The sequence below is a fragment of the Pyrus communis genome, chromosome 5 (assembly GCF_963583255.1).
Source record: "Pyrus communis chromosome 5, drPyrComm1.1, whole genome shotgun sequence".
In the NCBI taxonomy this organism is placed as follows: domain Eukaryota; kingdom Viridiplantae; phylum Streptophyta; class Magnoliopsida; order Rosales; family Rosaceae; genus Pyrus; species Pyrus communis.
In genome coordinates this window covers 17764518-17776642 of record NC_084807.1, presented here as the reverse complement: position 1 = coordinate 17776642, position 12125 = coordinate 17764518, and the positions used below count along the sequence as shown (strand labels likewise).

Here is a 12125-nt window from a genome sequence, read left to right as displayed (position 1 = left end):
CAATGAGTCACTAGACTTAAATCAATAATTAACTAAAATGGGATCATATCTAGTAATTGCTTACAAATTTGGACTTATTTCAAGTTTCCCCAATATAAAAATGCTGACATTACTATTATTTAGGCGTCCTAATCAAATTTCAAAATAGAATCAATGTTTAATCTAAAGAGTATTAGAAAAGTGCAGGGGATTCTTATTTCCCCTTTTTTAAATAAAGAATCAATAGTACTAGAGATGTAACATCCCACATCGTCCAGGGGAGTGATCCTTAAATGTATATTCCCATCCCTACCTAGCATGAGGCCTTTTGGGAGCTCACTGGCTTCGGGTTTCGTAGGAACTTCGAAGTTAAGCAAGAAGGGGGCTAGAGTAATCCCATGATGGGTAACCCATTGTGAAGTTGCTCGTGAGTTCCCAAAAATAAAACCGTGAAGGAATGGTAAGCCCAAAGTGGACAATATCGTGCTACGGTGGTGGAGCCCCCGGCCGGGATGTTACAATTTGGTATCAGAGCCTAACCCTGGCCGTGGTGTGCCGACGAGGACGTCGGACCCCTAAAGGGGATGGATTGTAACATCCCACATCGTCCAGGGGAGTGATCCTTAAATGTATATTCCCAACCCTACCTAGCACGAGGCATTTTGGGAGCTCACTGGCTTCGGGTTTTGTAGGAACTTCGAAGTTAAGCGAGAAAGGGGCTGGAGCAATCCCATGATGGATGATCCACTGGAAAGTTGCTCGTGAGTTCCCAAAAACAAAACCGTGAGGGAATAGTAAGCCCAAAGCGGACAATATCGTGCTACGGTGGTGGAGCGGGCCTGGGAAGTGATCCGTCCCAGACGGGGATGTGACAATATCCCATCATGGGATTGCTCTAGCCCCCTTCTCGCTTAACTTTGAAGTTCCTACGGAACTCGAAGCCAGTGAGCTCCCAAAAGGTCTCGTGCTAGGTAGGGATGAGAATATACATTTAAGGATCACTCCCTTGTGCGATGTGGGATGTTACAATCCATCCCCCTTAGGGGCCCGACGTCCTCATCGGCAAACCATGGCTAGGGTTAGGCTCTGATACCATATTGTCACATCCCAACCCGGGGTGAATTACTTCTCGGGCTCGCTGTACCACCGTAGCACATTCTCTCACGATTTTGTTTTTGGGAACTCAGGAGCAACTTCCCAATGGGTCATTCATCATGGGATTGCTCCAGCCCCCTTCTCGCTTAACTTTGAAGTTCCTACGGAACCCGAAGCCAGTGAGCTCCTAAAATGCCTCGTGCTAGGTAGGGATGAGAATATACATTTAAGGATCACTCTCCTGGACAATGTGAGATGTTACAAGAGACACCAACTTATTACACCACATTTTTCTCCTAATTGAACCATAATGTTAATAAGTTAAATAGTTAGTTGTTAAGGAAAAAAAAAATTAATAGGGATTAAACTCGTTGCAACACGCATAAACATAATTTCTTTCCGTTAACGTATTGCAATCACGTGGACTAAATGGAGGCGCACCTTGATAGGGGGAAGGGTGGGATGCATCTTTTGGCAATCTGATCCAATGCATGAGATTTTAGGATCAGGATCAAGATATCATATTTATGTTTATTTTTTTTTTAACAAATGACCGATAGCGGTACTAAATATTTATTTATTAGAGCGAATGAGAATTATTAAGATTAAATCAAGATTATAATCCATCTATAAGCATGATTGTTTTCCGCAATTACCTTGCAAAACGCACCAGATTACTAAACACAGCAGATGAAGTTCGAAACGACACCGTCTCAACCAATGAAAGAAATTTGGTAACGGAGCCTCTCGTCTATCACCGAGTCACTGACCCCCCTACCCGCCACTTTCCAAACCATGGCGTCGCCGCCCTGCTCCGAAACGCCGTCGTCTCCTTCTCCTTCTTCCTCAGAAACAGACTGGGGAACTACAGTCTCAGACAAAGTGCTGTCACTCTACAACTCTCTTCAAAAGAAAGGCAAGCCTCAGGGCCGCGAAGTCACCGTCTTGGCCGCTTTCCTCGTCTCCTCCCCTTCTCAAGGTCCTACCCTAAACCCCTCCTTTTCTTTTCGCGAATTCAAGTTTCCTGCATTTTCCTGGACACCAAACAGTGCTTTAAGTAACCATGCTCAATTGCCTCAGAACTTGAAGTCGTCGCATTCGGAACTGGGACCAAATGCATCGGGCGGTCACTGAGGAGTCCCCACGGCGATGTCGTCAATGATTCCCACGCCGAGATTATAGCTCGAAGAGCTTTACTCAGGTTTTTGCTTTTCCTCAAATTTATTATTTTTTACTATTTTAATTTCGTTTGTATATTTAATTAATGTTTAGTTGCTAATTTATAGAAAATGCTTCATGTTACAAGAAATACATCAAAATTATTCGTGTGCAAGATTATAAGAATACAGTGGAACATTGTGCTAATAATATGTTCTGCTGGTTTTCTATGCTTAGCTGAAAAGTTACCATTTTTAGGGGGAATCTGCATTTACCCTTGTTCGTAACTATATTTGGTTAACTATACATGTACCTGATGTTTGTGATGTATGATGTTTTTTCGTATATGTGGGTTTGGTGGACCTAGGTTCCTCTATGCACAGATTCAGTGTCTTGCTCAAATGTATAGTGAGCAAAGTGATAACAACGGAAGCACGCAGTTTCAAAATGGCGATGCCAAAAACTTGATTTTTGAATTGGGCCCGGATGGTGATGGCGAAAGAAAATACTCAATGAAGAAGAATTGGAATTTGCATTTGTACATATCACAACTACCATGTAATTTTCTGTTCATATCTGAGGAGAATAAAATGTACTTTTTATTTCTTTCTCTTGTTTTTGCTCTAATTAGATTGTTAACTTATGTCAGTAGGTACCTCAGTTGCAGTTGTTTATGGTTCTTGCAGGTGGGGTTGCTTCTCCGAGTTCACTGTTGTCTCCTCCAAAAATTATTGGACCAAGAGAACGGGGTTCATCTTTGTACGAGCTTAACACTTCCATTGCAGAAGAGGTTCTGCCAAAGACTAAGGGTAGTGGAATTAGAACTATTCTCTACTTTGTTTCCATTTCTTACCCCTAATGTGGTGGGTTGAGTATTTCAATAGTTGTTTCTCACCGTGTCTTTTTTGGAAAAGAATCGTCACTTGACACGAGTCTCAGAGTCATGGAGCATTTGTATGTTACTTCATTTTCAGGTGATGCTTCACAACTGGTTGGCTCAGTACAAAGAAAGCCTGGTCGTGGTGATACAACATTATCAGTTAGTTGCTCTGACAAGATAGCCCGCTGGAATGTTGTTGGAGTTCAAGGTTTATCATTTGATCTATCATGTACCCAATGTAGTCATTCATTCAGTCAATCCTGGATAGTGACACTTTGTTGTAAAATGCATGCTTGACTGGCCACTACTAATTGTAATTGTAAATAAGTTGACGAGGTCATTTCGTATTCTTATTTCAGGAGCCCTGCTTTCATTCTTTCTAAAACCTGTATACCTTTCTTCCATTACCGTTGGACAATCCCCTAACAGCTCAGAAACCGTTGTCGTGGTTGATTACTTGAAAAAAGCGTTGCACGATCGCATCATACCGTTATCAAATGAGCTGATGAGTCCCTTTCAAGTGAAGCAGGTCTGTGAAATGTGTACTTTGTGATATTATAGAGAAGGTTATCACATGTGTATGCTAATGCTACTGGCAGCCACTTCTATGGGCAGCTCCAACACCACCAAAGGAGTTTCAGCATTCTGAGACAGCTTTGACCACTTTAACATGCGGGTATTTTGTTATCTAATCTGAGCAATTATTTGGTCAGTACTAATTTTATGATGCTTTACGTTTTTGGTACATGATGCTCTAATGCTTTAAATCACAGGTATTCGATATGTTGGAATAAATCTGGTCTGCATGAAGTCATTCTTGGAACCACTGGAAGAAAGCAAGGAACCGCTGCCAAAGGGGCACGTTATCCATCTACTGAGTCATTATTATGCAAGTAGGGTGATAAGTATGATACAACCTTTATTTAGAAAGCCATCGATTAGCATTTTCATATTGTCTCATTGTTTGACAGAAAGCGGCTTTTGGAGATTTTCTTGTCCCTAAGACAGGAATGCCCTACCAAAATCCCTGTGAATGAGATTTCTTACCGGGAAATCAAGGTATGGTGAATACTACAGATACCAATTTGCAGACTTCTTTTTATTATATTTTATTGATCTAGGTGATAACATAGTTGTAAGAATATTATCACAATGTGATAACTAATGTTCATGACAGTAAATGATCTACCAGCTAAGTAGCACAAGTGGCTTATTTTCATCAACAGTTAGAGGTCTTTGTGCTTAAACTGACAAACGTACTTCAAAATATGTATAGAAAATATAGGAATTTTTTTATTTGTGTGTAACCGAAATTTTTTTCGTTGCTTGTTTAGTAAAATGATTGTCCTACATAATTTCAGATATCTGTAGACGTCACGTTATGCTCGACATCTTTTAGTACAAAGTTCATGAATTACTTATGCAACTATTACACGTATATTTATATTGTGGGACAGCCAGAAAATAGAGAAAGAAAATGAAGTGGTTCGTTATTAACTTGTAGCAAGGTGTGAATAACTGGATAACACTTTTTTTGAACCATCAGCTAATTTCACCTGGTTAACTTATGCAGGAAAGGGTGCAGGAATACAATTTGACCTCAAAATTTCTAAAAACAAGACATCCCTTTAGTAATTGGCCATTGAAACCGCCACATTTTGAGGCATTCTCAGCCATGGTACAGTAAGGTCAGTGCATATTGAAAATCAATAGTGGTCTGTCATTTGAGTATACTAGTCTTTGTGGCCGAGTGAATTTCGCACTAATTAGGGTTTTTCAGGATATCACTGTGGTTAGATATTGATAGCTTCTGCACTTCAGGGGCGTAATATAGATGGAGTGCTTTGTGTTAACCAACAGAGGAGCGGCCATTGCATCACCCGTCGCTGCTTTTAAATGACCGATCTGCACATCCTCGCCTCTTGAAACATGTCGATAGTAGGCTCGCAGTTAATGCTTAGGTTCTATTGCTTACTACTGCTAATTGTGTGAATGCTTCTGCCTGCAACTGCTGCGCAACTTTTTTCATGAACTTTTTATTGTGGCCCTTGATGAGAGTTCCTCTTCTGGTTTTAAACTTTTATTTTATCTGTTAGAATGACTATTTGAACAGACGAAAAATTAGCGGAGCCTAAGAATATTATGTTGAGCTTTTAATCTGTAATTTGTGCTGTTCTAATTCTGTCAATACAACACTATCTCCTTATAATTACAGCTTTGCCCGCATTTAGTTGTCAACATTTATTATTAATGATAGCGTTTTTAACCTTGATTGGGATTAGGAGGGCAAAAAAGCAAGGATTTTGCACTAAATAGGGAATTTTTTTACCGGTCTTATGAACTTATACACATTTTTCAAACTAAATCACGCGCTTTCCATATGACTTTTGTTCGTGGGTCCCTTCTCTATTAGAGAGATGGTAAAAATGGTGATACAACTAGATGATAATAGTAGTGTTTTCTATGTGTTCCATAGGCTAAGACTTGTAATTTCATGTCCTAGGCTAGAATGAAGAGATTTGAACTTAAAATTCAAAGCAACTTTGCTGATTAATACGTACTTAGAGTTTTATCGTTATTTGCACACGACCATTTAGTGACTGACAGTCTTCACTTTGTTGGATCCAAATAAGGTTTTATCCTTCATTTTAGCTAAACAACACTCTCTTAAAGTTGACAGGAAATTTGAAACACGTTCTAACAATATTTTCTTCAAATCTCCAATACGAAAAATGCCAAGATAAACTTAAGTTTTACACCGATATAGCAGAGGAATGTATCAATCAAATTAAGTTTTAGATCTGAATACATAGCTGACCTGAAAAATAAAGTAATTAATAATTAATTTAAAATAACTCACACGACTAGGAAAATTGGAAGATAGATCATATTACGAAGTGATGGATCAATGCTCTACAGGAATGTTTAGAGTGCCCGGCCTTTTATGATATCCAAGCTCATCTCACTAGGATCTGTTGCCTGCAACTCCACTTGAATGCCTTCCAACTCCCTCTTGAATCTGTCCTTGGAGCTTGCATAAAGCATCTTACTTCTGACCCTTGATGTATCAGGTGCCCTATATATGTACATCCACAAGAAGCAATAAAATGGTCTATAGCTTGCATTAATCAATTCTAGTAGTTTTTCTTTACTTTGAAGGACTTTGATTGTCAACAATGCACAGGTGTTTGAAGAGAAAGTTTCTCTTATTAGATATCTCTGGCATGTTACGCTAGCGAATTGATATCGCTCAGAGCCTTACGTTCTACCAATTCTTCTTAATTAACTTTTGGCCTATCATATATACATGATATATATATATATATATATATATATATATATATATGTCGTTTGATAAGAAAACATCTTTGATTACGTCGTGTTATATGCGCAAAAAAATAAATAAATAATGAACCATGCATATATAACACAAACAACTTAATTAAAATCAATTTGTATACTTTTGTTTGAAAGAAAATAGCCAATTTATATAATTACTAACCATGCAATGAAGAATATTTTGCTTTTCTGGCAGTTCTCATTGGTTGTAAAATCAAAATCATAAACGGCATAGCGGCACTCATCGGCAGGCAAGGAGGCACTGAAATCATCGTAGCTTTCATCAGGACCTCCAAGCTTCTCTACAATCACCTGTTGTATCTTCTCCTCGATCTTGAACACAATAAATCGGAAATTTCTCTTCGCTTTTAGTTCCAAGAATTTGAGCTTACAATCATCGTGCACAGCCATTCCAGACGCTGCGTTTGCCTACCCATCAATGTCACCGAAAAGTATAATGTGATCATAAAATTAAAACAGTCTAACCACATAACATGTCAGGCCATCTAGTGGTCATAAAACAGTTTAACAACATAACATGTCATGCTATCTGGCGAGAGACGCATGCTCAAAGTGTTACACATCCCAAACACCATGATGATTGGAAAACAAGGTAGCACAGGAGAACAGTTCCGTAGCATCAAATTCGAAGGTAGAAATAGACTCGAAATGTTATATGATCATAAATATTAAGAAAACAAATGATAATTAAACTCAGATTACTACATTAGTAACTCAATCCGATAACATTTATGATTTAATCACGTATGCATTTTCATAATTATGATAGATTCTCCCTCATCCTATATCTTCACAGACAAATAAAAAAACTTGTAGCTAGAGAGGAGAATGAGGCATGCTTACCATGGTGCTCCTCTATAGAAGATGAACCTTGTGGAATGAGAAAAAGAAAATGCAGTAAAAAGAGATAGATGCGACAGATTTGCAAAATCTCTGATTTTGATAACTGCATGAGAAAGTGAGTTTGGAAGGAAAAGAAAGGCAGGGGAGGAGAGATTTTTGTGGGAGAAAATGGGGGTTGGTATTTTCTTGGGATTTTTTTTTTAATCTTAATTAGTTAGGCTGATTACGTCAAATAGTTGCCACGTTAAGGGGAGCATTTGGATGTCTTTTTGGCCAATAATTAAATGTGATTAAGATTTTGTAATCAAAGGGGTACATTGTTTGGGCGTTTTGACCATGTTTTCATCTCCCATATTAAGATTTCCCAAACCTTGGTCTTCCATGTACTTCGCAATTCAGTTATGTTGTTAGAGGTGGCCACTATGGGGATCCAACTAGGGTTTGAAGCTGCATGACTTATTAACTTTAAGTTTAAGGCGCTTGCATATGATACCCATTTCATGTGGGGGCTATGAGGATGTGTAATGTTCTCGTGAGAAGCTTTGTATGTACTTAGGAAAAGTTGGGGGGTACTTCTTAAATTGTCGATTAGTTTTATGATGAAATTATATATTTTTATAGGGTAATTTTGAATGCGGTCCCTATTTATCAACATTCTTTGATTGGAAAAATGTTGATTTTCGTTTTTTTATTGAAGTCTTTGAAATTAATGCAATAATGCATTTCTATGTAGGTTATTATAATTTGTAAATTAAAAATTGATATTTGTAGTTATTTATATTAATGAGATTTTAAATAAAATCCATAATTTGTTGAAAGTGTTTAAAAAAATATATACTTAAATAAAACCCATGATTTGTCATTACTTGTATTGTGACAGCCCGTTCTGAAAATTTTAAAACGTACGCGTGAAAAGACGATTTTGCCCCTAGTGTGAATTTTTACGTTGTGTGGTTGTTTTGAGCTTGGTGTGGCTAGTTTTGCACCACACATTTTCCCCCACACATTCCCTTCACCCTTTCCCTGTCCCTGCACCTGTCCTGTGCCATTTCCCCTCCCCATTTCACTTCCATTTGTACGGACATACCCCAAAACCCTTGTAATCTTCACAGATCGAAGGAACAAAGTACATATTCATGCTCGTGAGGTCCGTAGAAGTTCAACCATACCAATTTCAGGTAAGGATACCTTCGTTTTCACGTCAAACTCGGGATACCCGATTTTTGTCACTGTTCATGCACACGTAAATTCTTATGTTTTTGGGAATTTCAAGCTTGTAGGAAGCTTGGTGAGGTCCTTAGGAGGCCCGGGGTGGTTCGTTTGAAGGTTTTGGACGTCGGGATCGTGAGTTTCGAGGTTGGCCGGAGTTGGGGGTATTTTCCCGGCGAGATTCCGTGGATTTTAGCACTTGAAAGTGGTATGATTTTGTTCCTCTCGTTGTAAGCTTCATTTTGGTACCAATTTTGTGAAATTTGGTTGAAAAACAAAGAAGATAGGACGATTTGAAGTTTTCCCGATTTTCCGGCGCCGAAGCCTCGCTGGAGAAGACGACGGAATATTCCGTCAGTTTGGACGGAATATTCCTAACGCCGTTGACAGAATCCGTTAAAATTAACGGAATATTCTTGACGGCGTTAACTGACGCCGTCAGCGTGCCAGGCACGTGCGACGGTGAAAATTTTTTCTAAAAATATGGGGATGTTCCTGAGGTTGAGTAGATCATGTTGGTGTATTCATACACCCCATTTGAGCATTGTATGAGAAGTTAGTTCTTAAGGTTGGTTATGTGCTTTAAAATTAACGTTTTTATAGTTGTTTCGCATATAGGTGATACCTATCCCGAGGACGAGCGTGGTCACTCGAGGCAAGGGGGTTACGACCCTTCCACATACCAGTGAGTGGGCTTTTGATTTTCCGTATATACCTATATACTTATGTTTTTCCCAGAAATTGATTTGAAACGTTTATTCGTTTATATGCCATGCATTATATTGCCATTTGTTTATGCATTGTTAGTTGCATATAAATATATGTATGTTTGGTGTTGCGGACGCACAGGTAAGTGTCAGGTGAGTATGATGTATGTTTACTTTCAGTAGTGATTTGAGATGTATAGAGAGCTCATAACTTGCACCCCTGGTGTCAGTGCTCCCGCCCAGAGTTAGGCACAATCCTTCACGTGATGTTCACCTCCCGCACCACATGCTCATCTTGGATCCAAGTTAGGTGCACAGTCCTGTCGTACAGACCACTTTAGGTGGTTCTGACTCGTAGGTGACCCGCGATTATTCGCCCAACCTTCACGTGATCGTAGCACTTGAGCGTACTTATATTACACCCAAGCTTGTCGTACAGACCACTTTAGGTGGTTCCGACTCGTGTGCAGGTCTAGTTAGTGAGAGTGAGAGTGAGATTTGAGCTCTAGATTCAGCCGTACAGGTCACGTTAGGTGACTCCGGCTGACAGGTTATATGACATTGATGTGATAGTACCTGAGCACTTGCATTATACTTCGAGATTTTGGCATAGCATATTTCTGAGCATGACTTATATATATATATATATATATATATATATATATATATATATATATATCTATATTCTATTTTCTGGGAAGTATACAGGTTTTACGGCGAGGGGTTAGAACTTATTTATGAAATGGTTTTGAAAAGCTTGTTTTTGCCCACTCACGCTTTTGTTTTGCGCCTCTCCAGGTTCTAGTTGGCTAGCACGTTTGGTGGCTTCCCTGAGGTTTTCCTCGACATATCTGACAGACTACTACCAGTGTAGGACCACCTTCGGGTGTGCTTTTGTAGTGTCGTTTTCTTCCGGACTGCATTAGGTCTTCGTGCTCTGAACTTTGCATTCCCACTTGCACTTGCACATGTTTGTTATTACCTTGTGTAAAGCCGGTTTTTATTTATTCGTACTATTTTTATTATTATTTTATTAGCTTCCGCACTGTGCACATGGTTACGTCACTTTCACGTGACGGCCAACATGCCCTGATCTCGATCGGGGTGTGTCATGATACCAAATTGTCACATCCCGGCCCGGGCAGGACCACTTCCTGGGCCCGACTCCACCACCGTAGCACGATATTGTCCGTTTTGGGCTTACCATTCTCTCACGGTTTTGTTTTTGGGAACTCACGAGCAACTTCCCAATGGGTCACCCATCATGGGATTGCTCTAGCCCCCCTCTCGCTTAACTTCGGAGTTCCTACGGAACCCGAAGCTAGTGAGCTCCCAAAAGGCCCCGTGCTAGGTAGGGATGGAAATATACATTTAAGGATCACTCCCCTGCGCGATGTGGGATGTTACAATCTACCCCACTTAGGGGTCCGACGTCTTCGTCGGCACACCACGGCCAGGGTTAGGCTCTGATACCAAATGTCACATCCCGGCCCGGGAAGTGATCCACCCCGGGCCGGGATGTGACATGTATTAATGACATTTTACATACGAAAAATTGGTAATTTTTATACGATACATTTTACATACAAAAAGTTGGTACATTTTATACAAAATAAAGGTGATACGTTTTATATAATGGGTACATTTAATATATATATATATATATATATATATAAAATAAAAAATAAAAAAAAATAAAAAAAACTATGGGTACATTTTACACGAAAAAAGAGATGGTACTTACAAAAACAAATGGGTACATTTTACATATAACAAAGTAGTACATTTTTAAAGACAAATAGGTACATTATTAATAAATTATGGGTACAAATAAAAGGTCAAAAAATATGAGTACAAATAAACGTTTGAAAAATATGGATACAAAAAGAAATTAATATATGGATACAAACTAAAACTAAATAGAAAATTGGCACAATTTAAAAAAAGGGTTGCAAATTAAAATGGGTACCAAATAAAAATAAAGATATATGATACAAAATTTAGCCATAAATATAAATATATCAAATGTAACGTTTCTAACACTAAATGAATAATTTATAATTAAAATTTAATTATCTTGATATGTAAAATATTTTATTATTGAAATAATTAATGATGTTTATTAAAACCAATGACCTTGATTAAAAATTAAAAAGGAATAAGGTTTCATTCAATGGAGTTTAAAAAAGAGGGATGAAAACCTAATTTCTCCATTTTTATATCAAAGCAGATTGCTATACGTGTAAAGTCCGGTGCCTACACACATGAACGTCACTTAATTATGTGTTGTCTATGTGTTTGGCTTAAGCGTGATGTGTTATAAACTAGCACTCAAATTAAATCCTCTTATTGACAATTGTAGTAAAGATGTAAGTAGGGATCGTTCTAGGCCGGGGATTAGGAGGGATTGCTAATGTACTTAAAACTGACTCAAAAACACAAAACTAAGCTTAAAAACACTTAACTAGACTCAAAGAACTCAAAACAAACTAAAGAGACTCAAAACAACACAAAATAATCAAATAGACTCAAACTAGACACTAAAGGTTGATTTGGACGAAAATTGATTTTAACTTGACTCAAAACACTTAAAAGCACAAGTTTGGACAGATTCTAACTAATTTGACATAACAAAGTAAAGGGGATTGGGTTTTTGACGAATTTAAAACTTAAACAAACAAATTGCAGAAACTAAGTAAAGGGATACTAATTTGGGTGAATTGATGGGTGATAGGCTAGCTAGAGGGTTATTCTCCACACATGACACATATGCATACAAATCGATTTTCAATTATTATTCGAATAAACCATGAACCTCAATGCCCTAGATTAACCGTGAACAGCACTAATTAACCCTCAGATTTTCCTTAAGTCATTGAATTGGATGGAATACG

The 12125-nt window shown here is 38.3% G+C and overlaps 2 protein-coding genes across 4 annotated transcripts; one reads left to right on the top strand and one right to left on the bottom strand.

Annotated features, from left to right (window-relative positions):
* The first annotated feature begins 1737 nt into the window (after positions 1-1737).
* On the top strand, positions 1738-5331 carry LOC137734944 (tRNA-specific adenosine deaminase TAD1-like). 3 transcript variants are annotated; one of them, XM_068474281.1, is made up of 11 exons: positions 1738-2053; positions 2155-2275; positions 2600-2790; positions 2919-3041; positions 3207-3320; positions 3472-3641; positions 3712-3788; positions 3886-4005; positions 4084-4171; positions 4686-4800; positions 4934-5331. In XM_068474281.1, the coding sequence occupies exons 1-10, from the start codon at positions 1870-1872 to the stop codon at positions 4797-4799; spliced, it is 1302 nt and encodes a 433-aa protein (XP_068330382.1). In that variant the 5' UTR covers positions 1738-1869; the 3' UTR covers position 4800; positions 4934-5331. The 3 variants fall into 3 exon arrangements, with proteins under 3 accessions (XP_068330382.1, XP_068330383.1, XP_068330381.1); XM_068474282.1 differs by having other exon boundaries at positions 4910-5331; XM_068474280.1 differs by having other exon boundaries at positions 4893-5331.
* Positions 5332-5784: 453 nt separating this feature from the next.
* Positions 5785-7402, bottom strand: LOC137735552 (actin-depolymerizing factor 1). The gene is made up of 3 exons (XM_068474977.1): positions 7316-7402; positions 6615-6880; positions 5785-6188 (listed from the first exon to the last, which is right to left on the bottom strand). The coding sequence occupies exons 1-3, from the start codon at positions 7316-7318 to the stop codon at positions 6038-6040; spliced, it is 420 nt and encodes a 139-aa protein (XP_068331078.1). The 5' UTR covers positions 7319-7402; the 3' UTR covers positions 5785-6037.
* Between the last annotated feature and the right edge of the window lie 4723 nt (positions 7403-12125).